Below are 24589 nucleotides of genomic sequence, written 5' to 3' on the forward strand. Positions count from 1 at the left end.
GATTCTCAGAGGCTGAACTCCTGTCTCCTCCTATAACTGGAAGTTTCTCGTTTTGCCTGGTCCTGCAGCTGCTCTTAAAATAATCACTCAGATGCTTAATATTAGTTACATACTGTTTGACAAATTGCTCAGGCTTATTACTAAGTAGCTTTTTACAACTTAAATTAACCCATAATTTTTAACTATGATTAGCTATGTGGCTTAGTACCTTCTCTCAGTAAGGCATTCTCATCTTGCTTCCTCTGCATCTGGCTGGTGACTGCATCTCTGCTTTTCCTCTTCCCAGAATTCTGCTAGTGCTATTGCCCCACCTTCCTGCATGAGTACTGGCCAATTAACATTTTATTAAGCCAATATGAGTGACAAATCTTTACAGTGCCTTATCCCACAGCATTTTCCTTTTCAAAACAAGAACTCTGAATCTAATCTCCTTTGTTTAGCTTTTTCCCTGGTCTTTATCCATAACAACTTGTAACCAACACTCTAAAAAAAGCCAAACATCCTTAATCCATTTTTTGGGGGGGAATGTGGGCATGGTTTTCTAAGCTACTTCCTGTTGATTGGGGGTACACTGAAAAAATTTAGGATTATGATCAAATCCTGACTGGAGAATTATGTGAGGCTGGCCCACCTCAACCAGCCACCTTGAGACTTTCTAAATGTAGAACTCAGAGGAAACTGCAGCAGTGGTCCTCTGAGATTGGATCATCTGGGCCACCCGCTCCTACAGAGATTTTTCAGGGGATCTTTCTCAATCAAACCTGATTTCTCATAACCTAGAATGAATCCACAGCTTCTCATTTCCTGTGGAAATAAAAACAGAACCTCTTTCCCAAAGAGAATATGTTCTGACTTAAATTTTGAAGTCAAGGTATTTTTAAGATATATATGTTGGATTAATCCAGCATCATTCATAATCAAATGTCTTTTAGCAGCTGTTGCTCCTTCCTCAGCAGTCAAACAATTCAAAGAAAACACAATAACATACAGTATTCAAATTCTCTGTATATTTTCCATCTTTATGTGGCTTTTATTTATTATTATATTTCTTTTTAAAGGACTTCCTTTATTCTTTTTTCTTCCAATCCTATATATATATATATTCAAGACAGGGTTTCTCTGTAGCTTTTGGTTCCTGTCCTGGAACTAGCTGGAACTAGACCAGGCTGGCCTCGAACTCACAGAGATCCCCCTGCCTCTGCCTCCCGAATGCTGGGATTAAAGGTGTGCACCACCACTGCCCGGTTCCCTTTACATATATTTTTAAACACACTGTAAAACTGTTTAGAGGTTCTTTTTAATTTGAATTTGTCTTTACTGTCTCTATTTTTCTGACCACATGAGTCTTTAATCTGCTTAGCAGCATGGCTAGGATTAAAACAGTGGCTTTGGAGGCTGGCTCTGCCCCATTTCTTGGCTTCCTAAGAGTCTAGCTTCATGGAGGAGGTATTGGCAGGAGCTGTGTTTATTGCCATAACTCTGTGGAGTTTCTAGGTTCATGCCACCACCAATAAGCATGTTGTCAGCTGCTCATAAACACCATTTAAGTGTTTGGTAGCAGGGCCTCTTAAAAGAGTTGCATGGCAGCGGTGGTGCATGTCTTTAATCCAAGCACTCAGGAGGCAGAGGCAGGAAGATCTCTGTGAGTTCGAGGCCAACCTCATCTATGAAGCAAGCTCCAGGACAGCCAGAGCTAGAGCTGCACGGTTTTTGCTGCTAACATTGAGTCAGGACGCCTCTCTTAAAGGAGCTGTGTCTCTGCTTGTCTCTATCAAACAGATCCCACAAGAGAAATTGCTGTTACCAGGAAGCTGTGCTTGACTCTATTCTTTTGTGTCTAGAATTCCTTCCCAAGGTCTCTCAGGTTTTATGTGGATGTAGTTGCTGAATGTTGGGTGTCATTTGTAAGTGGAGGTTTCATGTCCCACCTGATGCCATAGCTGCTTTTAAAATAACCACTCAGAGGCTTAATATTAGTTACAAACTGTTTGACAAATTGCTCAGGCTTATTTTGACTAGCTCTAACAACTTAAAATTAATCCATGATTCTTATCTATGTTTAGCCACGTGGCTTGGCACCTTCTCTCAGTGAGGTATTCTCATCTTGCTTCCTCTGCCTCTGGCTTTCCTTTTCCCAGAATTTTCCTAGTCGGGTTACCCTGCCTATACTTCCTGCCTGGTTACTGGCCAATCAGCATTTTATTAAGCCATAATAACTAACAAATCTTTACAGTGTACAAGAGCATTATCCCATAGTATCTCCTGCTTTATATTCCTCTCTCCACCCAGTCATTTCACTTTCTGTCTCCGTCTCCCTAGTGATGGGATCAAAGGCCTGAGATCCCAAGTGCTGGGATCAAAGGTGTGTGCCACCACTGCCTGGCCGCTATGATTTACTAGTGTCTAGCTCCATCCTCTGATCTTCAGGCAAGCTTTATTTGTTGGAACACAAGCACAATATCACCATTCATTGCACCTCCTGTAAAATTGCGAATAAAATTGCCTTCTCTTGGTACTTGAGGATTAATGACACAAATTTCATAAATTTCTTAATCCCAGTCTGGCTATTGTAGTTACTACTCTCTTGCTATTAAGAGTCACCATGACTAAGGCCACTTTTATAAGATAAAGCATTTAATTGAAGGCTTGCTTACAATTTCAGAGGCTTAGTTCATTCTTGTCCTCGTGGGAAACATGGCAGCACACATAGTGCTAGAGAAATAGCTGAGAGTTTTATATCCCAATCCTCGGGCCAAGAGACAGAAACTGGGCCTGTCGTGGGCCTTTGAAACCTCAAAGTCAACCCTCAGTGATACACTTCCTCCAACAAGCCCACACCTTTTAATCTTTCTAATTCTTTCAAACAGTTCTACTCTGTGGTGACTAAGCATCTAAATATATGAACCCAAGGGGTCATTCTATTCAAACCACCGCACTGAAATATATAGAAAATCATTAGTTTTTGTTGTGCTTTTGGTTGATTATGTACCAGTAATTGGAGCAGGTGCTAAGGTAATAGGTCATAAGGGGCTTGGTCTTTTTTTCAAAGGGTTTATAATCAGGCACAGGTGAGGTGGGGTGGAACAGACTTTGTACGTAACCACAGACCAGTGTCATAGACCAACGGTAGTTCTGAATTAATTCAATGTGACAAAAGAGGGTGTCATCTGGCCATTCTTGTGTGCACCGAGAGCCCCCCTCCCACCTGGTCATTAATATGCTCATCCTTACTTAAGTGTCATGTTATACCAAGGACTTTAGATCAGTTAACTTAAAAAAATAATTTTAGATATTCCCTAAAGGACAGGTCACATACATAAAACCTAGTCTGTAATTAAATTGTAGATGCTTTGTTGTTGTTGTTGTTGTTGTTTTTCGAGACAGGGTTTCTTTGTGGTTTTGGAACCTGTCCTGGAACTAGCTCTTGTAGACCAGGCTGGTCTCAAACTCAAAGAGATCTGCCTGCCTTTGCCTCCCGAGTGCTGGGATTAAAGGCGTGCGCCACCACCGCCCAGCTTGTAGATGCTTTTTGTCAAGGTGCCAACTGTGGGTGTTGCACCTGAAGAGGAAGAGAGAGAGAGCAGTTCCCAAGTATATCTTGGCCTCCAGCTGGGCAGGTGGGGATGGGATCAGGGAGGGTAGGGAGGGATGTCAGTGTTTGCAAACCCACAGGCAAGCCTTTAGTAGCAAGTGCAGGAACTACCAGCTGTGTATTTTGTCCTGCCATGGAAGGAGAGCATGACCCTTCCTTTACAGGACCATGGCCTTCTCTGGGAGCTATAACAACACACAAAGTGCACTCTTTGCTAGTATTTAGTTTACAAATGTGAAGCTGTAGAAGAAGATAAGAATCTTGAGAGAAGGCAGCTGTATGAATGAAATGTATCTTAAGTAAAGCAAGCAATGGGCCCAAGAGAGAAGAATGTTGGGAATAAAAGCTGTTAAAAGAATATATATTAATATTATGACTTGGGAGGCAGAATCAGGAGGACAGGAATTTCAGGGCCATTTTGGGCCCGACAAGACCCTGTTGGGGGAGGCTACTTGTTCATTTCCCAGCTGCCCAGACTCCCAAAATAATCACATAGAAACTTTATTATTTAAATCACTGCTTGGCCAATCACTTAAGCGTAATTGTTAGCAAACTCTTATATCTTTGGTTAACCTACTTTTAGTAGTTTATATTTTATCATGAGGTTTGAGGCCTATGGGCAAGGTTCCAGCTAGCAACTTGCATCTTTCCCCTCTGGCAGCTACATGGCATCTCCTGACTCCACCTTCTTTCTCGCAGCATCCCTCGTGTCCCTCCCCTACGTACCCTCCCACCAGCTGCTTAGCTTTGTTCTGCCCTGCTATAGGCCTAAAGCAGATTCTTTATTAATCAATGGTAATTACAGCATACAGAGGAGAATCCTACATCAAAATATCTCAAAAAGCTCAAACACTTTCTTTCCAACTTGGGTGCCCAGAAAGTCTCCTGCTAGGAAGCATGTTGAGAAAAAGAAGGGATGTTCTGCTATCAAGGAGGTAGTGATACCAGAGTGCACCACGAATATTCATAAAGCACATCTATGAGTGGCCCTTAGGATTTGTATCTCTCAGGCACTCAGAGAAATCTGCAGCTTTTCCATAAAGGCGATAGGAACTTCAGAAGTGCACATTGATACCAGCCTCAACACAGTTGTCCGAGACTAGAGGAATAAGGAGTGTTCGGAGTTGTGTCTATCTGTGTTTGTCCGGGAAATCTCATAACGATGAGTTCACCAAGCAAGCTGTAGACTTTGATAAACTATGTTACTGTTGCCATTTCCAAACATCTATAGACCCTCATTGTGGATGAGAACTGAGTGTTAGAGTTACCAAACTGAAACACAACAAGCAAAATACTTAAAAAAAAATAGCAGAAATGAATATAGCTGAAGATAAATTAGAGATCTAAAAATCAAAGTCAAGGAGTCCTAGAACTTCTAACAAAAATGCAGAGATGTTAATTAAGACTTATAGGGATTTTGAAACAGAGACAAAAAAGAGAATGTTCACTAAGGGAGCAAACATATAGCCAATAAAATATAGCTAATAAAATTAAAAAAGATATGGCTAAAAAATAAGGATTTCAGAAGAGAGTACATAGAAATAACGGAGAAGAAGTAACAAAGGAAACAATAGAAAATCATTTTCTCAGTCTGAAGGAAGACTGGTTCTCCAGCACGGGAGTGTCCAGACACTATAGCTGGAGGAGCAACAGCCATGTCTTCATGTCTGCAATGGATGGTGTGGAACTTCCTGGGCAAGAGGAAGGAGCAGACGACACAGCACTGTCCCCAGTGCGGAAGACAGTTTAGACGTGTAGGTATTCAGAGAATTTATGTGTCCACCTTTATACGTTAGTGTGTGTGTGTGTGTGTGTGTGTGTGTGTGTGTGTGTGTGTGTGTGTGAGGGTGAACAAAAGAAGACTCACTCCAGAAAAATGTTTTAAGTCTAAGAATGAGAACAATGTGGGATAGAGGGAGCAATAATAAGAAAATAAGAAAGAATAAACACTATAATTTAACTGAAACACTATAAAATAACTGAAATTGTGAAGTTTAATACAAGTATTAACAAGAGCCTTTTAATATTAAAAGGATAAAAAGATTAGCAATAATCAACTAACAATACTGCTGTTATTAATAGTAATGTATTTTGATGAACAAAAGGATCTCATTGTATAGACTAGGCTGTTTTGAAACTGGCTATCATGCTCTATGCTTTCTTCCAATTTGTGACCCTCAGCCTCTGAAATGATGGGATTATAGAAGTAAAATTTTTGATTATTTTATTTAGATATTATAGACTGTGATGATAAGATAATCTAATTTCCAAACAACATATAGATATAAATTTTCTTTTTTCTTTCTTTTTTTATTGTTTTTAGTGTGCTATACATTTTTCTCCATTCATCTTCTTCCTTCCCCTTTCCCATGACCCCCACACTCCCAATTTACTCAGGAGATCTTGTCTTTCCTTCCTATTTAGATCCATGTATATCTCTGTTTCTCTTAGGGTCTTCTTTGTTGTCTAGGTTCTCTAGGGTTGTGGATAGTCGTTTTTCTTTGGGTTAAGGTTTGTCTAGTTTTTGATTTTTCTTGAAGAATCACCCCTTTGTCCTCATTGATTCTTTGTATTGTTTTGTTTTTATTTTGTTGATTTCAGCTATCAATTTGATTATTTTCTGGCCTCTAGTCCTCCTGGGTGTGTTTGCTTCTTTTTGTTCTAGAGCTCTCAGGTGTTCTGTTAGCACACTGGTGTGGAATTTTTCTAGTTTCTTTATGCAGGCATTTAGTACTATGAACTTTCCTTTTAACACCACTTTCATTGTGTCTCATAAGTTTAGGTACGCTGTGTGGTCATTTTTGTTGAATTTTAGAAAGTCTTTAATTTTTTCCTTTATTTCTTCCTTGACCCAATGGTGATTCAGGTAAGCATTGTTAAACTTGTGTTCGTGGATTTTCTGAACTTAGTTTTGTTGTTAAATTCTAATTTTAAGCCATGGTGATCTGATAAGATACATGGAGTTATTCCAATTTTTTTTTGTGTCTGTTTAGGTTTACTTTGATACCAAGCATGTGGTCAATTTTTCTTTTTTTTAAAGAAAACATTTAATTGGGGTGGCCTGCTTACAGTTCAGAGGGTTAGTCCATTGTCATCATGGTGGGACATGGCAGGCAGACATGGTGCTGGAGAAGGAGCTGGGATTCCTACTTCTTGACTTTCAGGCAACAGGAAGTGATCTGAGACATTGGACAGTATTTTGACCTTAAGAGACCTCAAAGCTCACCCCTATAGTGACACACTTCCTCCAACAAAGCCGCATGTGGTCAATTTTTGAGTTTTCATGAGGTGATGAGAAGAAAGTATATTTGTTTATGTCTGGATGGAATGTTATATAGATGTCTGTTATGTTCACTTGAGTCATAACATCTGTTAGTTTCCTTATTTCTCTGTTAATGTTCTGTCTGACTGACCTATCCAGTGGTGAGAATGGGGTGTTGAAGTCTCCCACTATTAGTGTGTGGGGTTTAATGTGTGATTTAAGCTTTAGTAATATTTCTGTTTACATATGAGGGTTCCCTCATATTTGGGGGCATAGATGTTCAGTATTGAGATTTCCTCTTGATGGATTTTTCCTGTGACTAATATGAGATGTCCTTCTTTGTCTCTTGATTGATTTTAGTTTGAAGCCTATTTTGTTAGATATTAGGATAGCTACACCAGCTTGTTTCTTAGGTCCGTTTGATCGGAAAATCTTTTCCCAGCCCTTTACTTTGCAGTGATAGCTGTCTTTGAAGTTGAGGTGTGTTTCTTGTATGTAGCAGAAGGATGGATTCTGTTTTTGTATCCAATCTGTTAGCCTGTGTCTTTTTTTTTTTTCGAGACAAGGCTTTTCTGTGGCTTTGGAGCCCATCTTGGCACTAGCTCTTATAGACCAGGCTGGCCTTGAACTCACAGAGATCCACCTGCCTCTGCCTCCTTAGTGCTGGGATTGAAAGAATACACTGCCACTGCCCGGCTTAGCCTGTGTCTTTTTTTTTTTTTAGGTGAGTTGAATCCATTTATATTAAGGGATATTGATGATCAGTGATTGTTAGTTTCTTTGATTTTAATTTTTGCTGGTGGTGATATTAATTAATTTTTAAAAGGGCTATAAAACTCCACAAATACATTACATGTAAATACAAATATATGCATCTGAGGAAAAAATGTAGTATACACAAGTAATCAAAGTAAAAAATGAACAAAGGTATTTATCATCTCACATAAAGGGAAAAAGAGGACAAAGAGTATAGTAGTCAGAAAATGCATAAAATATATCCATAAACCAAAAAGTTATTACAGTAAATAAGACGAAAATATGTATTAAATAGTGACTATTGAGTAAACTGTCAATTATATGCTACTTAAAATAAGTATCACAGGCCTCTTGGGAAGAAACTGAGACACATCAGAAGTACGAGATGGAGCCATTAAATACTGAGGATGTGGCAGTGAACTTTGCCTTAGAAGAGTGGTCTATGTTGGATTCTAATCAAAAGAATCTCTACAGAGATGTGATGAAGGAAACATTTTCTAATCTGATCTCCATAGAAAAAGCACTAGAAGAAAATATTGAAGAGGACTATAAAGATCTCAGCAGGAATATGGAAATTCAGAGCACTGAGAAAGATTATGTAAATGAATGTCATAATGAGTGTGATAAAAACCAGCAACCTATTCCAGAGAATGTGATCAATAAAGATATGTCTTCCAGAGTAAGAGCTCATGAGACTCATTGCTTGTAACAAACATTATTGGTCATTTATCCTTACATGGGTATCTCAGAGAAAAAGGGAGAGGGAAACCACCACTGTATAAGCGAGCTGTGGCAAAAGCTTTTAAACATCAGAAACATTGGAAAGATATCATTTATTTTGAATCACTTCAGGTATTTGAAGCTTCTCCTGAAGAGAAACCCAGGGAAAAACAACAATGTAATGAAGCTTGTAAGAGTCTCTGTTTTGATCAGCCTCAGGAGAGAACTCACACTGAAGATAAACTCAATGAGGATGTCTTCATGAGATACACACATGGCCAGAATGATGAACAAACCCATAAAGATGTGAAACAATATGTATGTAGTCTCTGTGAAGAATCCTTCATTGATTCCAGTGAGCTTACCAACCATGAAAAAAGTCATATTGAAGAGAAGAGGTACATTTGTAGGCAATGTGGCAAAACATTTAAATATGCAACATGCTTTGAGAAACATAAAGTAACTCACAAAGGAGACAATACATTTTGGAAAAGCCTTCACCCAATTCAATCATCATAAAAGTCACAAAAGCAGTTACATTGAACAAAAGCCTTATGCTTGCAAGCATTGTGGAAAAAACTTCACCCATTTTTCTTATCGAAACATTCATGAAAGGAGCCACACTGGAGAGAAACCTTATGCATGTAAGCATTGTGGAAAAGCCTTTTTTGTTCAAGTAATCTGAATATCCGTGAAATAATCCACACTGGAAAAAAGCCTTATGCATGTAAGCATTGTGGAAAAGCCTTCAACAGTTGCAGTAGTTGTAACAGACATGAAAGGAGGCACACTGCAGAAAAAGCTTATGCATGTAAGCATTGTGGAAAAATGTCACCAGTTTTTCTTATTGAAATATTCATGAAAGAATTCACACTAGAGAGAAAACGTATGCATGTAAGCACTGTGGAAAAGTATACACCAATTCCGGTGCTTGTAACATTCATGAAAAAATGCACACAGCAGAGAGAAATTATACATGCAAGCATTGTAGAAAAGCCCTTTTCTGTCCCAGGATTCTGAATATGCATGAAATAATTCACACTGGAAAAAAACCTCTGCATGTCAGCATTGTGGAAAAGCCTTCAACCACTCCAGTAATTGTAACGGACATGAAAGGAACCATACTGCAGAGAAATCTTATGCATGAGCATTGTGAAAAGCCTTCAACAAATCCAGTAGGTGTAACAGACATGAAAGGAGCCACACTACAGAAAAGCAAAGACTTATACATGCAAAAATTGTGGAAAAACTGTTTCTGGTGTAGGCATCTGAACATCCATGAAATAATTTACACTGACAAAAGCCTTATGGGTCTAAGCATTGTGGAAAATCATTCAACAACACCAGAAGTTGTAACAGACATGGAAGGAGTCACACTGCAGAGAAACGTTTTTCATGTAGGCATTGTGAAAAAGCCTATACAAGTTTCAGTTCTTGTAAGACTCTTGAAAAGAGTTCACATTAAAGAGAATTCTAATACATTTAAGCAGTGTGAAAAAGTGTTTACCTGCTCCAATCACCTGGACATTCAGGAAAAGATTCACATGGTAGAAAAGTCTTGAGCATGTAAACATCTTGGAAAAGCCTCAGTGACCTCAGTAGTCATAACAGACATGAATGAAGTCACACTTTAGAGAAGCCTTATTCATGTCAGTATTGTGTAAAACCCTTCATCAATTTCTATTTATGTAAGGTTCATGAACATGAAAGAGATCATACTGAAGAGAAGTGTTATATATGTGTGCATTGTGGGAAAGCATTTACCCACTCCAGTCAGCTGAACATCCATGAAAAGGTTCAAATTGGAGAGAAGGTTTTTGCATGTAAACCTTACAGGAAACCTTTCAACACTTACAATTTGTCCTGATTTGCACGAAAAACAATCACACTGGAGAGGAACTCTTTGTGTGTAAAAGATGTGGAAACTTCATTCTGTAGACAGATATAAAATAGTACACTTGAAAGTAAAGCCTTATGCACATAAAAATTGTAGAAAAGCCTTCAGCTGCTCTTGTGATCATAACAGACGTGAAACTCTTCACACTAGTCAGTAGCCTAATGTGTGTAATCATTGTCAGAAAGTCTTTACTAGATTCACTTGGTCCAAGAGTAAAAACATTCACAATGGATAGAAACCTTTTGTATGTACACATGGTATATAAACTATTTCTTTGTTCTTGTCCTTTTACCAAGCATAAAGATCTCACACAGTGTCTGTAATGTGGGAAAGTCTTCAGCACATCCAGTTTCTGTAACTCACGCACAGATTTATACTGGAAAGAATTCTAATGCATATATCCATTTAAGTATTGTTCAAAGTCTTCAGCAGTTCCTGTTGCCATGATGTTCTAAAGAATTCACTCTGGAGATAGACTTCACCTGTATAACCATGTGGAAAATCTTTTAGCATTCAAAAAAAAACCAAGTATCCTATTTTTGAGTTAGACATGGTAGTGCATGTCTGAAATTATAGGACTTTGGAAGTTGAGTGAGACAAGGCATTCATGAGTTTGAATCCAGTCTAAACTACATAATGAAATCCTGTCTCAAAGACAAGCAAACAAGCTAACAAACCGTGTTTGAAATAGAGATTTACATAAAATTATTGCAGACAGATTATAATAAAAAGAATTTCAAAATACTAATTTTAAATAAAGTAAAATGGGATTTCAGAGGAAAGGAATAAAAATAGGATAGGGTATTTTTATACGGGTTTTCAAAAAAATTTTCGCTGTCCATGAATCTTTCACAAAATAGTTGCCTATCTCCACAAATAAAGTCACTGCAAATCTCTTCTGTATTCTGTCAACACGGGTGCTGGCTTCTGCAGTCCTGAGTCTCTTCGTTTCTGTCAACACTGGTGCTGGCTTCTGCAGTCCTGAGTCTCTTCATTTCTGTCAACACCGGTGCTGGCTTCTGCAGTCCTGATTCTCTTCGTTTCTGTCAACACTGGTGCTGGCTTCTGCAGTCCTGAGTCTCTTCATTTGCTTCTTAGATTTTTTCCCATGGTTCGCTTGACTGTTCCTTCTCCTAATACATCACAGCCATTGCATTTGGGTTAATATTTCTTTGTACCATCTGCGGAATCACAAACCATACGACAGTACCTTAGTGTTACCAAGGTGGACTCTGAATACAGACACCAAGGTGGCTTGGGTTGGGATGTGCATGCTCCTTTATCATTTTCTTGGATTTCTGCCTTGGATTCTGTTGTTTTCCCAGGGTGGAGGGTTTCATTAAATAAACATTAGTTTTCTGTCAAATCCCCGCTCCAGACAGTTACTGTGTCATTTATGGTGGTGGCTGCCCGACAGGCACTTGGGAAGAATAGAGCTCCATCAATCACTAGTAGAACTACCAAGAGGCCGTGGCTGCGTGAGAGTCTGGGCACAATGGAATAAATAGCGGAATCCACTGGATCTGCAAAGAAACCCTTGGCCAGCACAGACTGGGAGGTTTCCCCAGAGATTTGTTGTGATAATTTGCCTGCTTCCTTCTGAATCCACAAACCACTTGACTTCCTTTGCCAAATCTGTTTAGTTATCTTTTGTCTGTATATTATACATTGTACGTATTCTAACACAGTCCTACTGTTCTCTTCTTGGATTTTCCCCAAATGTCTTGTCAACCTGGATGTTTTGAGCCCTTTTGGAGGCTATGTCACAGGGTGCCACAGTCTAAAGGACTCTTGGTTTTGTGGCTTCCAGGTGGAGCAAGTAACTGGCCAGGGGTAGGGTTGTTCAGATCTTGTTTCTCAGAAACAGTGCTCTGCCTTCTCAGCAGCGTGCCATCTGACCCCGGGGCAGGACTCCAGCCGCACTGATTTCGGGACATCAGCCTAAGGGCCATCTCCCTTCAAATCAAGATGCTCAGCTCAAGACTTTAAGTTCTAGCTGCCTTAAACTGGCTGTCTTTAGCAAGTCACTGTGTTTCTTTGAGTTTTAGTAAATTTGCCTTCAAGAAAGGAGGCTAGATTTGACAGCCATTAAGGTCTTTGCCTCTTGTAAAGATTGATTTTTTTTTGGTATGGCTTTTCCTTATATACTTAACCTTTACCCCCTATACGACATGAACATACATATTTCTGTGGCATATTTTGTGACTATGCAAGTTGACTTTCTCTCCTCTTACACTTGCCAGACCTTCAGAAGAAAGAATAACCGAGTGTTTTGAGAGAATAGCTGGTGTAGAGACGGACAGACAGATGTTCCCCGTGTCTTGGGGCTGTTTAATGTGATATCGGTCCTCAGGTTTCAGCAGTTCTGGGTACATGCATGGTCTGAGCCTCTTAAGTGAGTGTAGCTGTTTCTTCTGATACAAACACTGGTTTCTTCCTTGTTTAGCTGCCTTGCAGGCGTTGAAAAGGAAGAAGAGGTTTGAGAAGCAGCTCTCGCAGGTTGATGGCACCCTGTCCACCATTGAGTTCCAGCGGGAAGCGCTAGAGAACTCGCACACCAACACTGAGGTCTTACGGAACATGGGCTTTGCAGCCAAGGCAATGAAAGCTGTTCATGAAAACATGTGAGTGACCCAGACTCCTTGTCCTTAATGTTGGGGAGAGCCTGTGAAACCGTATGATGATTCTGGTATTGAATGGAATGCTCTCTCAGAAGTAGTTTTGAATTTCCAGTGACAAAATAAAAAAAAGGATAAAAGTATAGAATTTTGTTTTCACCATTTCTCAGTTCCTTTATGAAATCCTATCTGTAAAAACAGTAATTCTAGGATTCTAAGGTCAGTGAAGGTATTAGAACTGTAGAATAGTGGTTGCCATTCTTTGGTGCCTATGACAATCATCTAGATAAAAGCTGTTAAGAGCATGCAGATACCCAGCCTCCTTGAATTTAGCTGGAGAATAGAACTTCTGTTTTAACCGAGTTCCCCAGGCCAAGACGGACATCACCTACTTTTTGAAAGCCCCTGACACAAAGTATTAGTTTCTGGGACCAGGGTTTATAGTTTTCTGGCTGTAATCCCATTCCCAAAGTTGACTGTACCCTGGCAAATGACTTTCTATGTCTCCCTGACTCAGTTTCCTCACCTGTCATTTCTTACTTACTTCGGCTTGTTGAGAAGTTCAGTGAGATGCTAGACATAGCACAGTTCCTGCTGCAAGCAAGCACTGAGCAGTCAGTCTCTGAGATATGGGAAGGTACCGTGGTCCATGTTCACTGTGGGCAATGCAGACCTGCGACCTGGCCCTCTGCTGATTAGGGACAGTGACAGTAGACTCCTGGCCAAGGAGTAGTAAGTGCTGAGATACAGACTCTGTTCCAGAGGGCCAGAAGAGGCAAAGGTCTTTGAGGCCATCTTCTTGCCTTAGTAACTCATCAACCAGCTGCCATACTGGTACTTCAGAGCCCATTATATGCACGATGGGACTCCCAGTACCCCATGGTGGGATCCCAGTACCCCACGGTGGGATCCCAGTACCCCATGGTGGGACTCCCAGTACCCACGGTGGGACTCCCAGTACCCCACGATGGGACTCCAAGCACCCCACTGTGTGACTCCCAGCACCCTACTGTGGGACTCCCAGCACCCCACTGTGGGACTCCCAGCACCCCACTGTGGGACTCCCAGTACCCCACGATGGGATCCCAGTACCTCACGGTGGGATCCCAGTACCCCACGGTGGGACTCCCAGTACCCCACGGTGGGATCCCAGTACCCCACGGTGGGACTCCCAGCACCCCACTGTGTGACTCCCAGCACCCCACTGTGGGACTCCCAGCATCCCACTGTGGGACTCCCAGCACCCCACTGTGGGACTCCCAGTACCCCATGGTGGGATCCCAGTACCCCACGATGGGACTCCCAGTACCCACGATGGGACTCCCAGTACCCACGGTGGGACTCCCAGTACCCCACGGTGGGACTCCCAGTACCCCACGGTGGGATCCCAGTACCCCACGATGGGACTCCCAGTACCCACGGTGGGACTCCCAGTACCCCACGGTGGAAAACTTGAGTGCTGAAGTGGATTGCAAAGCTGGGCTTTACCTCTAAGTCCCTTAGCAGCATGAGACAATCATGCTCTTTGGAGAGAGGTTTAGTCTCAGCCCCAGACTTTGGTCGTACATGCCCTGTGCTCCCTTTAGCAAACACATTTGCCACAGCTCTAATGAGAATTGAGCATAACGGGTGGGAAGAAAATGATAAGATAATTCCTTTCCATCACCTATGAAAACATGCCGATGTTCTCAGTTCTGTCGTAGTAGAGTCTGAGGAACTGAAAAGACGGGGAGTCCTGGGCTCAGCCTTTCAGTGGTGAGGCTACCTCATAATGAAGGACGCTCACTTCTCTTCTGTCTAATCAGCTTGGCCTGCTTTCTGAGCTGGAGGAAACATTCAGAAACAGGGCTACAAAAGCAAGCTAGAGCCTGGCCTGGAGACCTCGGAGACTAACTGTGAGGCAGCTGTCCTTAGACCTGCTTGCTTCTGCGCCACTGGCTGAGGTTGTAGCTTCCCTGAGGGTGTGCTGGGTCGAATCCTACTGTTTCAGCCCCCCCCCCCCCCGACCTCCCCCCTCCCCCCCCCCCCCCCCCCGCATCTCTGCAAGGGAAATCCTCATAGAGTCAGCATTTCAGAGCTACTGTGTTATACAAAGTGACTCTCCAGTCCCAAAGTTTAGTTTCTCTACAGAGCTGCTTCAGGATTGGCTGCTGAGAACTGCTGTGCTGTAGTTCTCAGCGAATTAAGGGGCATCCACAGAGGGGTACTGCACTCTTCTATTTCAAGCGATTCTCGAAGGTAGAAGGTAATATTGAAAATACATGTGATTGTCCAGGGTTACTAATTTTTTGATACTCCAATTACTATTTTTCTGAATTGATGACTGTTGAACCAGGAATTTTTGTTATGGTGCTGATGTAACTAAAGAGTATATCTGAAATAAACTTGTTTTCATATGGAATTAAGTCTAAATTTATAATTGTAAGATGAAACTCTAAAATTCCAACTAAATGTTCCCCAGGGATCTGAACAAAATTGATGACTTGATGCAGGATATCACCGAGCAGCAGGACATTGCCCAGGAAATCTCAGAAGCGTTTTCTCAAAGGGTTCAGTTTGCTGATGGCTTTGATGAGGTAGGTGCAATCCTAAAGAGTGTGGCAGTGTGGCTGCTCTCAAGGGCAGCTTCCTATCACATATGGCAGACAATGTTTATTGCTTAATAAATAAATGATATTTGTGGGAAGTATCATTTTCCAGGCGGGGAATGAGGTGTTAGTAGCTGATTTCAAGGAAAGATGACTATGGTTTGGCATACGGCTTCTTAATTAGGTTTTTAGATATTAAGGAAAAAGAAAACAGCGCGGTTATATGGAGTTAGAGATGTTTAATGGCTGGAGTATAAAATAGTCTCATTATGAGGGATCACGTGCTCTCACATCTGCCCATGGAGCAGACGGTGTCGCTCTGTAACAGCAGATGACTGCTCTGTAGTGGCTAAGTTAGGAGTTAGGCTGCTCCGTTCATCCCTCAGTCTATCAAACAAGTCATTGTGGAGTTCTGTGCATGTCCGTCAGTCCCGCAGCCTGGGAAGGCTGCAGCTACAGTGCTGGTGCTCACAGTGGAAATGTCAGGAAGGCTGCAGCTACAGTGCTGGTGCTCACAGAGGAAATGTCAGGAAGGCTGCAGCTGCAGTGCTGGTGCTCACAGAGGAAATGTCAGGAAGGCTGCAGCTACAGTGCTGGTGCTCACAGAGGAAATGTCAGGAAGGCTGCAGCTGCAGTGCTCACAGTGGAAATGTCAGGAAGGCTGCAGCTGCAGTGCTGGTGCTCACAGTGGAAATGTCAGGAAGGCTGCAGTGCTGGTGCTCACAGAGGAAATGTCAGGAAGGCTGCAGCTGCAGTGCTGGTGCTCACAGAGGAAATGTCAGGAAGGCTGCAGCTACAGTGCTGGTGCTCACAGAGGAAATGTCAGGAAGGCTGCAGCTGCAGTGCTGGTGCTCACAGAGGAAATGTCAGGAAGGCTGCAGCTGCAGTGCTGGTGCTCACAGTGGAAATGTCAGGAAGGCTGCAGCTGCAGTGCTGGTGCTCACAGTGGAAATGTCAGGAAGGCTGCAGTGCTGGTGCTCACAGTGGAAATGTCAGGAAGGCTGCAGCTGCAGTGCTGGTGCTCACAGTGGAAATGTCAGGAAGGCTGCAGTGCTGGTGCTCACAGTGGAAATGTCAGGAAGGCTGCAGTGCTGGTGTTCACAGTGGAAATGTCGGGAAGGCTGCAGCTGCAGTGCTGGTGCTCACAGTGGAAATGTCAGGAAGGCTGCAGTGCTCACAGTGGAAATGTCAGGAAGGCTGCAGTGCTGGTGTTCACAGTGGAAATGTCAGGAAGGCTGCAGTGCTGGTGCTCACAGTGGAAATGTCAGGAAGGCTGCAGTGTTCACAGTGGAAATGTCAGGAAGGCTGCAGTGCTGGTGTCCACAGTGGAAATGTCAGGAAGGCTGCAGCTGCAGTGCTGGTGCTCACAGTGGAAATGTCAGGAAGGCTGCAGCTGCAGTGCTGGTGCTCACAGTGGAAATGTCAGGAAGGCTGCAGTGCTGGTGTTCATAGTAGAAATGTCAGGAAGGCTGCAGTGCTGGTGCTCACAGTGGAAATGTCAGGAAGGCTGCAGCTGCAGTGCTGGTGCTCACAGTGGAAATGTCAGGAAGGCTGCAGTGCTGGTGCTCACAGTGGAAATGTCAGGAAGGCTGCAGCTGCAGTGCTGGTGCTCACAGTGGAAATGTCAGGAAGGCTGCAGTGCTGGTGTTCACAGTGGAAATGTCAGGAAGGCTGCAGTGCTGGTGTTCACAGTGGAAATGTCAGGAAGGCTGCAGTGCTGGTGCTCACAGTGGAAATGTCAGGAAGGCTGCAGCTGCAGTGCTGGTGCTCACAGTGGAAATGTCAGGAAGGCTGCAGTGCTGGTGCTCACAGTGGAAATGTCAGGAAGGCTGCAGTGCTGGTGTTCATAGTAGAAATGTCAGGAAGGCTGCAGTGCTGGTGCTCACAGTGGAAATGTCAGGAAGGCTGCAGCTGCAGTGCTCACAGTGGAAATGTCAGGAAGGCTGCAGTGCTGGTGTTCACAGTGGAAATGTCAGGAAGGCTGCAGTGCTGGTGCTCACAGTGGAAATGTCAGGAAGGCTGCAGCTGCAGTGCTCACAGTGGAAATGTCAGGAAGGCTGCAGTGCTCACAGTGGAAATGTCAGGAAGGCTGCAGTGCTGGTGCTCACAGTGGAAATGTCAGGAAGGCTGCAGCTGCAGTGCTGGTGCTCACAGTGGAAATGTCAGGAAGGCTGCAGTGCTGGTGTTCACAGTGGAAATGTCAGGAAGGCTGCAGCTGCAGTGCTGGTGCTCACAGTGGAAATGTCAGGAAGGCTGCAGTGCTGCAGTGCTCACAGTGGAAATGTCAGGAAGGCTGCAGTGCTGGTGCTCACAGTGGAAATGTCAGGAAGGCTGCAGTGCTGGTGCTCACAGTGGAAATGTCAGGAAGGCTGCAGTGCTGGTGCTCACAGTGGAAATGTCAGGAAAGCTGCAGCTGCAGTGCTCACAGTGGAAATGTCAGGAAGGCTGCAGTGCTGGTGTTCACAGTGGAAATGTCAGGAAGGCTGCAGTGCTGGTGTTCACAGTGGAAATGTCAGGAAGGCTGCAGTGCTGGTGTTCACAGTGGAAATGTCAGGAAGGCTGCAGTGCTGGTGCTCACAGTGGAAATGTCAGGAAGGCTGCAGTGCTGCAGTGCTGGTGCTCACAGTGGAAATGTCAGGAAGGCTGCAGTGCTGGTGCTCACAGTGGAAATGTCAGGAAGGCTGCAGTGCTGGTGCTCACAGTGGAAATGTCAGGAAAGCTGCAGCTGCAGTGCTCACAGTGGAAATGTCAGGAAGGCTGCAGTGCTGGTGTTCACAGTGGAAATGTCAGGAAGGCTGCAGTGCTGGTGTTCACAGTGGAAATGTCAGGAAGGCTGCAGCTGCAGTGCTCACAGTGGAAATGTCAGGAAGGCTGCAGTGCTGGTGTTCACAGTGGAAATGTCAGTGGTTCCCTTCAAGTTACACGTGCCCAGGGTGAGGACATTCTTAGGCACATTCCCGAGGGACAGAATAGCACAGCTTTCTGAAGATTTCTTTCTTTTTTCTTTTTTTCTTTGTTTTTTTTTTTTTTGATTTTTGAGACAGGGTTTCTCTGTAGCTTTTTGGTTCCTGTCCTGGAACTAGCTCTTGTAGACCAGGCTGCCCTCGAACTTCCAGAGATCTGCCTGCCTCTGTCTCCCGAGTGCTGGGATTAAAGACGTGCGCCACCACCGCCCGGCTAGCACAGCTTTCTGTTTCTATGTGATAGGACAGATTGTCGATTGCCTTGGTGGGTTACTTAGTCTAGGGTTTGTAACCCACCTGGCAGTTCAGTTATTCCAGGGTCCCAGAGAGGCACTATCTGGAAGATAATGGGCTAGGAGAGAAGAAGGAGGCTAAGCGGGGGTTCCTGTCAAAGCCTTTGTTTATTAGAGATTGGGTACAGCTTATATAGGGTAAGGAGTTGGGGGTGGCACAGGGGCCTGGGCTCTTGCTGTGTGGTTCACGTTGGTCACGTGGTCCAGGAGGTTACCTTCGGTCAGGTCACGTAGGCCAGGAGTTCACAGGTTGACACACTTAGTTCTCTAGATACTTTGGAATGTGGGGCGGGTTCCGCTAACAGATAGCTCTCCATTAACAGCCAATTGGGTGTGGGGTTTTCTGCAGACTCCCCAGGGTGATGGTTCCTGTAATGATTTTAGGAGGACATTGCTCCTGACAGATCCCCCTTCCTTTTATAAAGACAGGCAGATATTAAGTGGAGGGCACCAGGTCAGAGTCCAACCATGGTGTCCAATCTAAAGGAGAAGGGACTGGGACAAGGAGAGACCCTCCTCTCAAATGGTGAAGCAATTTACCTTTCCTGGGAACAGAGGGGTGCCTTATGATTCTTAGGTCGAGTGGGGACCAGGTCTTTCCCTCCCCCCACTTACCCGTCCTAGGATTTCCAGTACCCTGTCTTAGGTTGGGGGATGTCCTGCCACAAGTCGCCCATCCTTGGAGCTCCTCAAATAAAAGATATCTAGCGAGATTTAAAGTAAGCAGATTACAGGCCACCCTGTCTTAGGCCCTGTGGAGGGCGATTCTCGTCCTGACACCATGCCATGTTGAGCAGGCCTTTATAGCCTCTGTATGGTGTGCTATTCAGGCGAGAACTCCACACTAACTCCTGTCATTGGGCCCCTGCGTCTATCATTAATGAAAAGACTGCGAGGAGCTCCTCAAACAAAAGATATTACGTATAGGTTGAGTAAAGATATAATTTGGGCACCAATAACTCCACCTCCAGACAAGAAGAAAGGGCATTTTCCAAACCCAGTATTCACCTTTTAGTCTGGCCTAAGGTATATCCTCCTTCCTAAATGCCTACTCCAACATGAAATTACGTGTGCTGCCTGCCAACAATTAGGGCAGTGTAAAAGGGGTCTAAATCTAAAATTTTTAACATATGCATTAAACCCAAACACTTTACAGCGTGTGTCAGACTTTTCCAAACATCTATAAGCAGTTACAAATATCATTAGATCAATTGTAGTAAGAGTACAATGACATACATTGTTGTTATCAAATACCACCAGTTCCAGTCTCTGAGCAACAGTGACAGGAACCCCCAATCTTCCCCCTTCTTAAGTGAAGAGGCGTTAATATTTTAATTAAAATGAGTTATGTGTCCCAAGGATTACAGCAGTCTGATGTTTAGTCTGTACCTTAGCTCCAAAGCAAACAGGATTTAAACTGTAGAAGTAGTTTAGCATTTGTGCTTCAGGGCAGGTGGGATTCCTGAGTGAGGTGAGCTGGATTCAGCTATCTGAAGCACATCCTAACAATTATCTCAGGTGGGTCTCCCTGGACTCTGGAGGCAGAATTGACACCCTGCAGAGTGGGGTAACAGGTTCTGTTATTAGGCACTCCTCTCCTTGGGGGCAGGAAAGGCCGGACCAAGGACCTCTCCCCAGTCGCCTCTGGAACTCCTCTGTGGTGTGTCCGCAACCATGACATCATCAGGTCCAGATTTTATTTTCTTTCTGTGAAAAAAGCATAAACATATCCTTGACCCCAAATATATATAGGTCGGGTTTTTTCATAATGCATTGCAAGGGCTTTTCCACCTTGCCCTAGCAAAGGTCAGCTTGGTATTATCACGCCAGATCCATTTGTGTCAGGATCTGCTTGCAATTTTTATGAGTTGCTTTCAAGGAGCCTTGTTACGCTCCACATTTTTTTTAATTAGCCATATATGCATTTCTTTCATTGGAAGAGCCATTTGTAAAATTTAGCATAAAATCCTTTAAGGGATTTTTTGCTATAACATTAGTAATATACAGTTGTGTGAATTGTAGCAATGATCATCTGGGAAAAGATTATTGTTTTTGCCTTTGAATTGAGCAAAGACAATTGTCCAGGAATCAGTCTTAAAATTATCAATGAATCTATTGTTTAGTATAAGAAACATTGATCATAGTCAATATTTTGTCAAACCATTTTTCAGCTTTTATCCTGCCTTTTTGTATCAGACAGGCTACTGTTTTAAATTAAGAGTTTAATATTTGAACTGGCAAAACTGGGAAGATTTAGCCATAAACAGCATTTTTTTTATAAATCTGTTGTAGAATAAGTTTTACATTTAATATACACATTTGCTATAGCTGAATTATAATTAATATACTGTATTTGTTGATTATTGTATACTTTACCTGTTGATTTATATTTTACCTGCTTGAGTACCTGTTAGGCAGCTTTTTTAAGCTCTCTATTGGAAACTGTTTTTTGTAAGAATTTTACCTAGCGGCTCAAGGTCTCCCATAAGAATATTATAACTAGGGCTTTAACCATTGGACATCCAACCAAAAGTTTGTAAGCCATCCTCCTCTTAAGTTTTAAGTCTGCCTTGCAGATAGGAAAATGGAAAAAGGAAGCATTTTAACTAATAATGCTGGCCTCATTAGATACCAACATGTAGAAAAATGAAAATAGATCCATATCCATCTCCATGTACAAAACTCAAGTTTAAATGAGCCAAAGGCCTCAGCATATAAAAATTATTTTGAACCTCACAGAGAAAAAAATTTGAAGCACACTTTGCCACATCTCAAACACAGCTTCAGTGGCATAAACATTAGGGAAAACCATAAACTGTATCTCCTGAATTGAGAAGCTTTTGTATAACAAGGCTAGAGTGGGAAAAGATCTTTACTTATCATAAACCCATTCCAAAAATATATGAAGAACTCAGGAAATTAGTTATTAAAAATTAATCCAATAAAAATATTTGCTATGGACCTAAACTGAAAACTCTCAGACGAACTAAAAATGACTGAGAGACATTTAAAAAATGTTTAAACATAACATCCTTTAGCCGTCAGAGAAATGCAAACCAAAACTCTGAGATTTTACCTTATCCTTGTAGAAATGACCAAGATTAAAAATTACTGTTAACAATTTATGCTTAAGAATGTGGGTAGGGAAAAAACTCCATTGCTGGAAGTGTAAACTGACAGTCACCTTTGGATCACACATAGTATTGAAAAACCTGGACAAACCAGACTCCTTCAGCAGGAAGAGAGAATCAAAAATCCAGGGCCAGCCTGTTCAGCGACCCTGCACCAGGAACTAGCCAAAGACAAAGCCAGACCTTAACCTCAGAAAACAGGTTTGTCAGCGGCAATTATCACAGTACTGTTTTAGGAACTAGCTGATTATGACCTTGGGAGTGGTCCCGAGGCAGGGAGCTGTCCTCCTGCGACCACCATTGGATTTTTGGAATTTATGACCCTCCTGGACCATTGGGTTGTGGCCTCATTTTTTAAAAATTTTTCTCCCAGTCACTCGGGGTTGAACTCCTCCCCCGCAAACCAAAGCCACCTGTGCTCGACTTCAGCAAGGACGGCCTTCAGCGAGCTATGGGGGGGCCGCGCCATCCCGAGACCTGAGTGAGAGTCTCCCCAGCATTGAGGGGTCCCCCATTATGTCTATTTTTTTAAAATTAGGCAAATATCTATCTCAAAACTTAGCAATACCCCTTTTGGGCCTAAATATAAAGTTGTTTAACAATAAGAACATGTGTTCAGCCTTGCTTACAGCAGAATTACTTTATCATAGCCAGAATCTGAAAACCCAAATGTATCTCTTTTACATCTAGGATAAATGAGACATCCTCCTTTTAAATATCCATGAATACCATAAAATATCTTGGAATAACTTTAAGCAAGCAGGACAGAAGTTTTGGGTCCTATCATCTCTGCCTGTGAAGGCAGAAATGTTTTTTATTTTTAACCATTATCACTTGTTAGAGTATAACTCTGGCTCTTGATAAATTTAATTAAGAGGCCTGAGGCCTGAGTCTCAGCAATTTGCCCTGAAGCCACACCTAGCAGCAGGAAAGGACCTCAAGCTGAAACAATAAGACTCCCACCCAAGAGCGGGCCTTACAAACAGAAAAACTTGTAGGATAAGAACTTTAAATCTTGAAAGATCCCCTATTTTCTTGGGAAAGCAGAAGAAACATAGCAAAAATGACAATTTTACTGAAAGCAGTTTACAGATTCAGTGTAAATGTCCATTAAAAATTATAGCAACATTTCTTACAGAACTCATATACAGATTTAATGTAAATGTTTATTAAAATTATAGCAAAACTTTTTACAGAACTCAAAAGAACAATTCCCAACCTTATACGAAAGAAATAAAAACTCAGGATAGCCTAAACAACTTTAAAAATCCTCTGAATGTATCATAATCTTTGATTTTAAAACTTTTTTACAGAAACACAGTACTGAAATTAATCTACCTTAGATATAAACTTATACACCTACAAACTAAAGATGTTTGACCAAGAAGCATGATTTTTAAAATGGAAAAAAAGCATATTTACTGTCCTGAATGAAGCTGTAGCTTTTTGAGTCTAGATTCCTGTATAGCAAACCTGCCTGTCAGCTTTTGCTCCATATGGCAGGGGGTTAAAGACATAGGCTCTCTAGCCTTAGCAGCCAGCCTGCTTGGCAGGCGTAGCTGTGTGGATTGTACCCTAACTTTTTGCATCTTGAGGGACTCCCTTTTGAGTCCGCAAGTAAACACATAAAGCAAACATATAAATCTCTCTTTTTGATTCTTATTCCTTTCTCCCTGATTGATTGATTAAATTTTTGTATGAATTTTTCTTCCTTTGAAAGTCCCATATCTTTTTGGACGACAGTGATCCTGTGCCTACCTCATTTTGTAGATCTGTCCGAGTTTTACAGCCATAAAATCTTTTTTTTCTTCTTGTTGTCCCGGGACCACACTTCGTTGTCCGATAGTTGGCCGTGCTCCGAGTCCCTGTTCGGGCGCCACTGTTGATTGCCTTGGCAGGTTACTTAGTCTAGGGTTAGTAACCTGCCTGGCAGTTCAGTTATTCCAGGGTCCCAGAGAGGCACTATCTGGAAGATAATGGGCTAGGAAAGAAGAAGGAGGCTAAGCGGGGTTCCTGTCAAAGCCTTTGTTTATTAGAGATGGGGTACAGCTTATATAGAGTAAGGAGTTGGGGGTGGGCACAGGGGCCTGGGCTCTTGCCGCGTGGTTCACGTTGGTCACGTGGTCCAGGAGGTTACCTTCGGTCAGGTCACGTAGGCCAGGAGTTCACAGGTTGACACACCTAGTTCTCTAGATACTTTGGAATGTGGGGCGGGTTCCGCTAACAGATAGCTCTCCATTAACAGCCAATTTGGGTGTGGGGTAGGCTCTGTCAACAGAACAATTAGAGGTGTGGGGTTCTCTGCAGACTCCCCAGGGTGATGGTTCTTGCAATAATGCTAGGAGGAAACGGCTCCTGACAGATCTGCAGACTCCCCAGGGTGATGGTTCCTGTAATGATTTTAGGAGGACACGGCTCCTGACAACAGATGATGAGTCACAAGCGACCGATGTGGCCCATAGAGTTTTAGGAAGTGAAGGTTCGCTGCTAGCGATGTTCCAAACTGCTGTGGAAGTGGGGCTGGAGCGATGGCTCAGAGGTTAAGATCACTTGTTGCCTTTGCAGAAGACTTGGGTTCTGCTCCCAGCATTCACAGCAGGGATCAAAATCATCCATACTGCCAGTTCTGTGGGACTGATGCCCTCTTCTGATCTCCGTGGGCACCAGATGTGCATGTGATACGCTTATAGACATGCAGGCAGGACACTCATACACATAAGGAGTTGACCTGTAGGTCATATCAGTCATGGCCTGTTCTTGTATAGCTCT

The 24589-nt window shown here is 42.8% G+C and overlaps 1 protein-coding gene across 1 annotated transcript in view; it reads left to right on the top strand.

The window, feature by feature from the left end:
- Nucleotides 1-24589, top strand: part of Chmp4c (charged multivesicular body protein 4C) — a 46914-nt gene that overhangs the window by 18465 nt on the left and 3860 nt on the right. The window contains exons 2-3 of the mRNA XM_075971514.1: nt 12674-12851; nt 15307-15421. Of these exons, the coding sequence (XP_075827629.1) occupies nt 12674-12851; nt 15307-15421 (293 nt within the window). The remainder of the gene's footprint in view (nt 1-12673; nt 12852-15306; nt 15422-24589) is intronic.

This window comes from Microtus pennsylvanicus, chromosome 5 (genome assembly GCF_037038515.1).
Source record: "Microtus pennsylvanicus isolate mMicPen1 chromosome 5, mMicPen1.hap1, whole genome shotgun sequence".
In the NCBI taxonomy this organism is placed as follows: Eukaryota; Metazoa; Chordata; class Mammalia; order Rodentia; family Cricetidae; genus Microtus; species Microtus pennsylvanicus.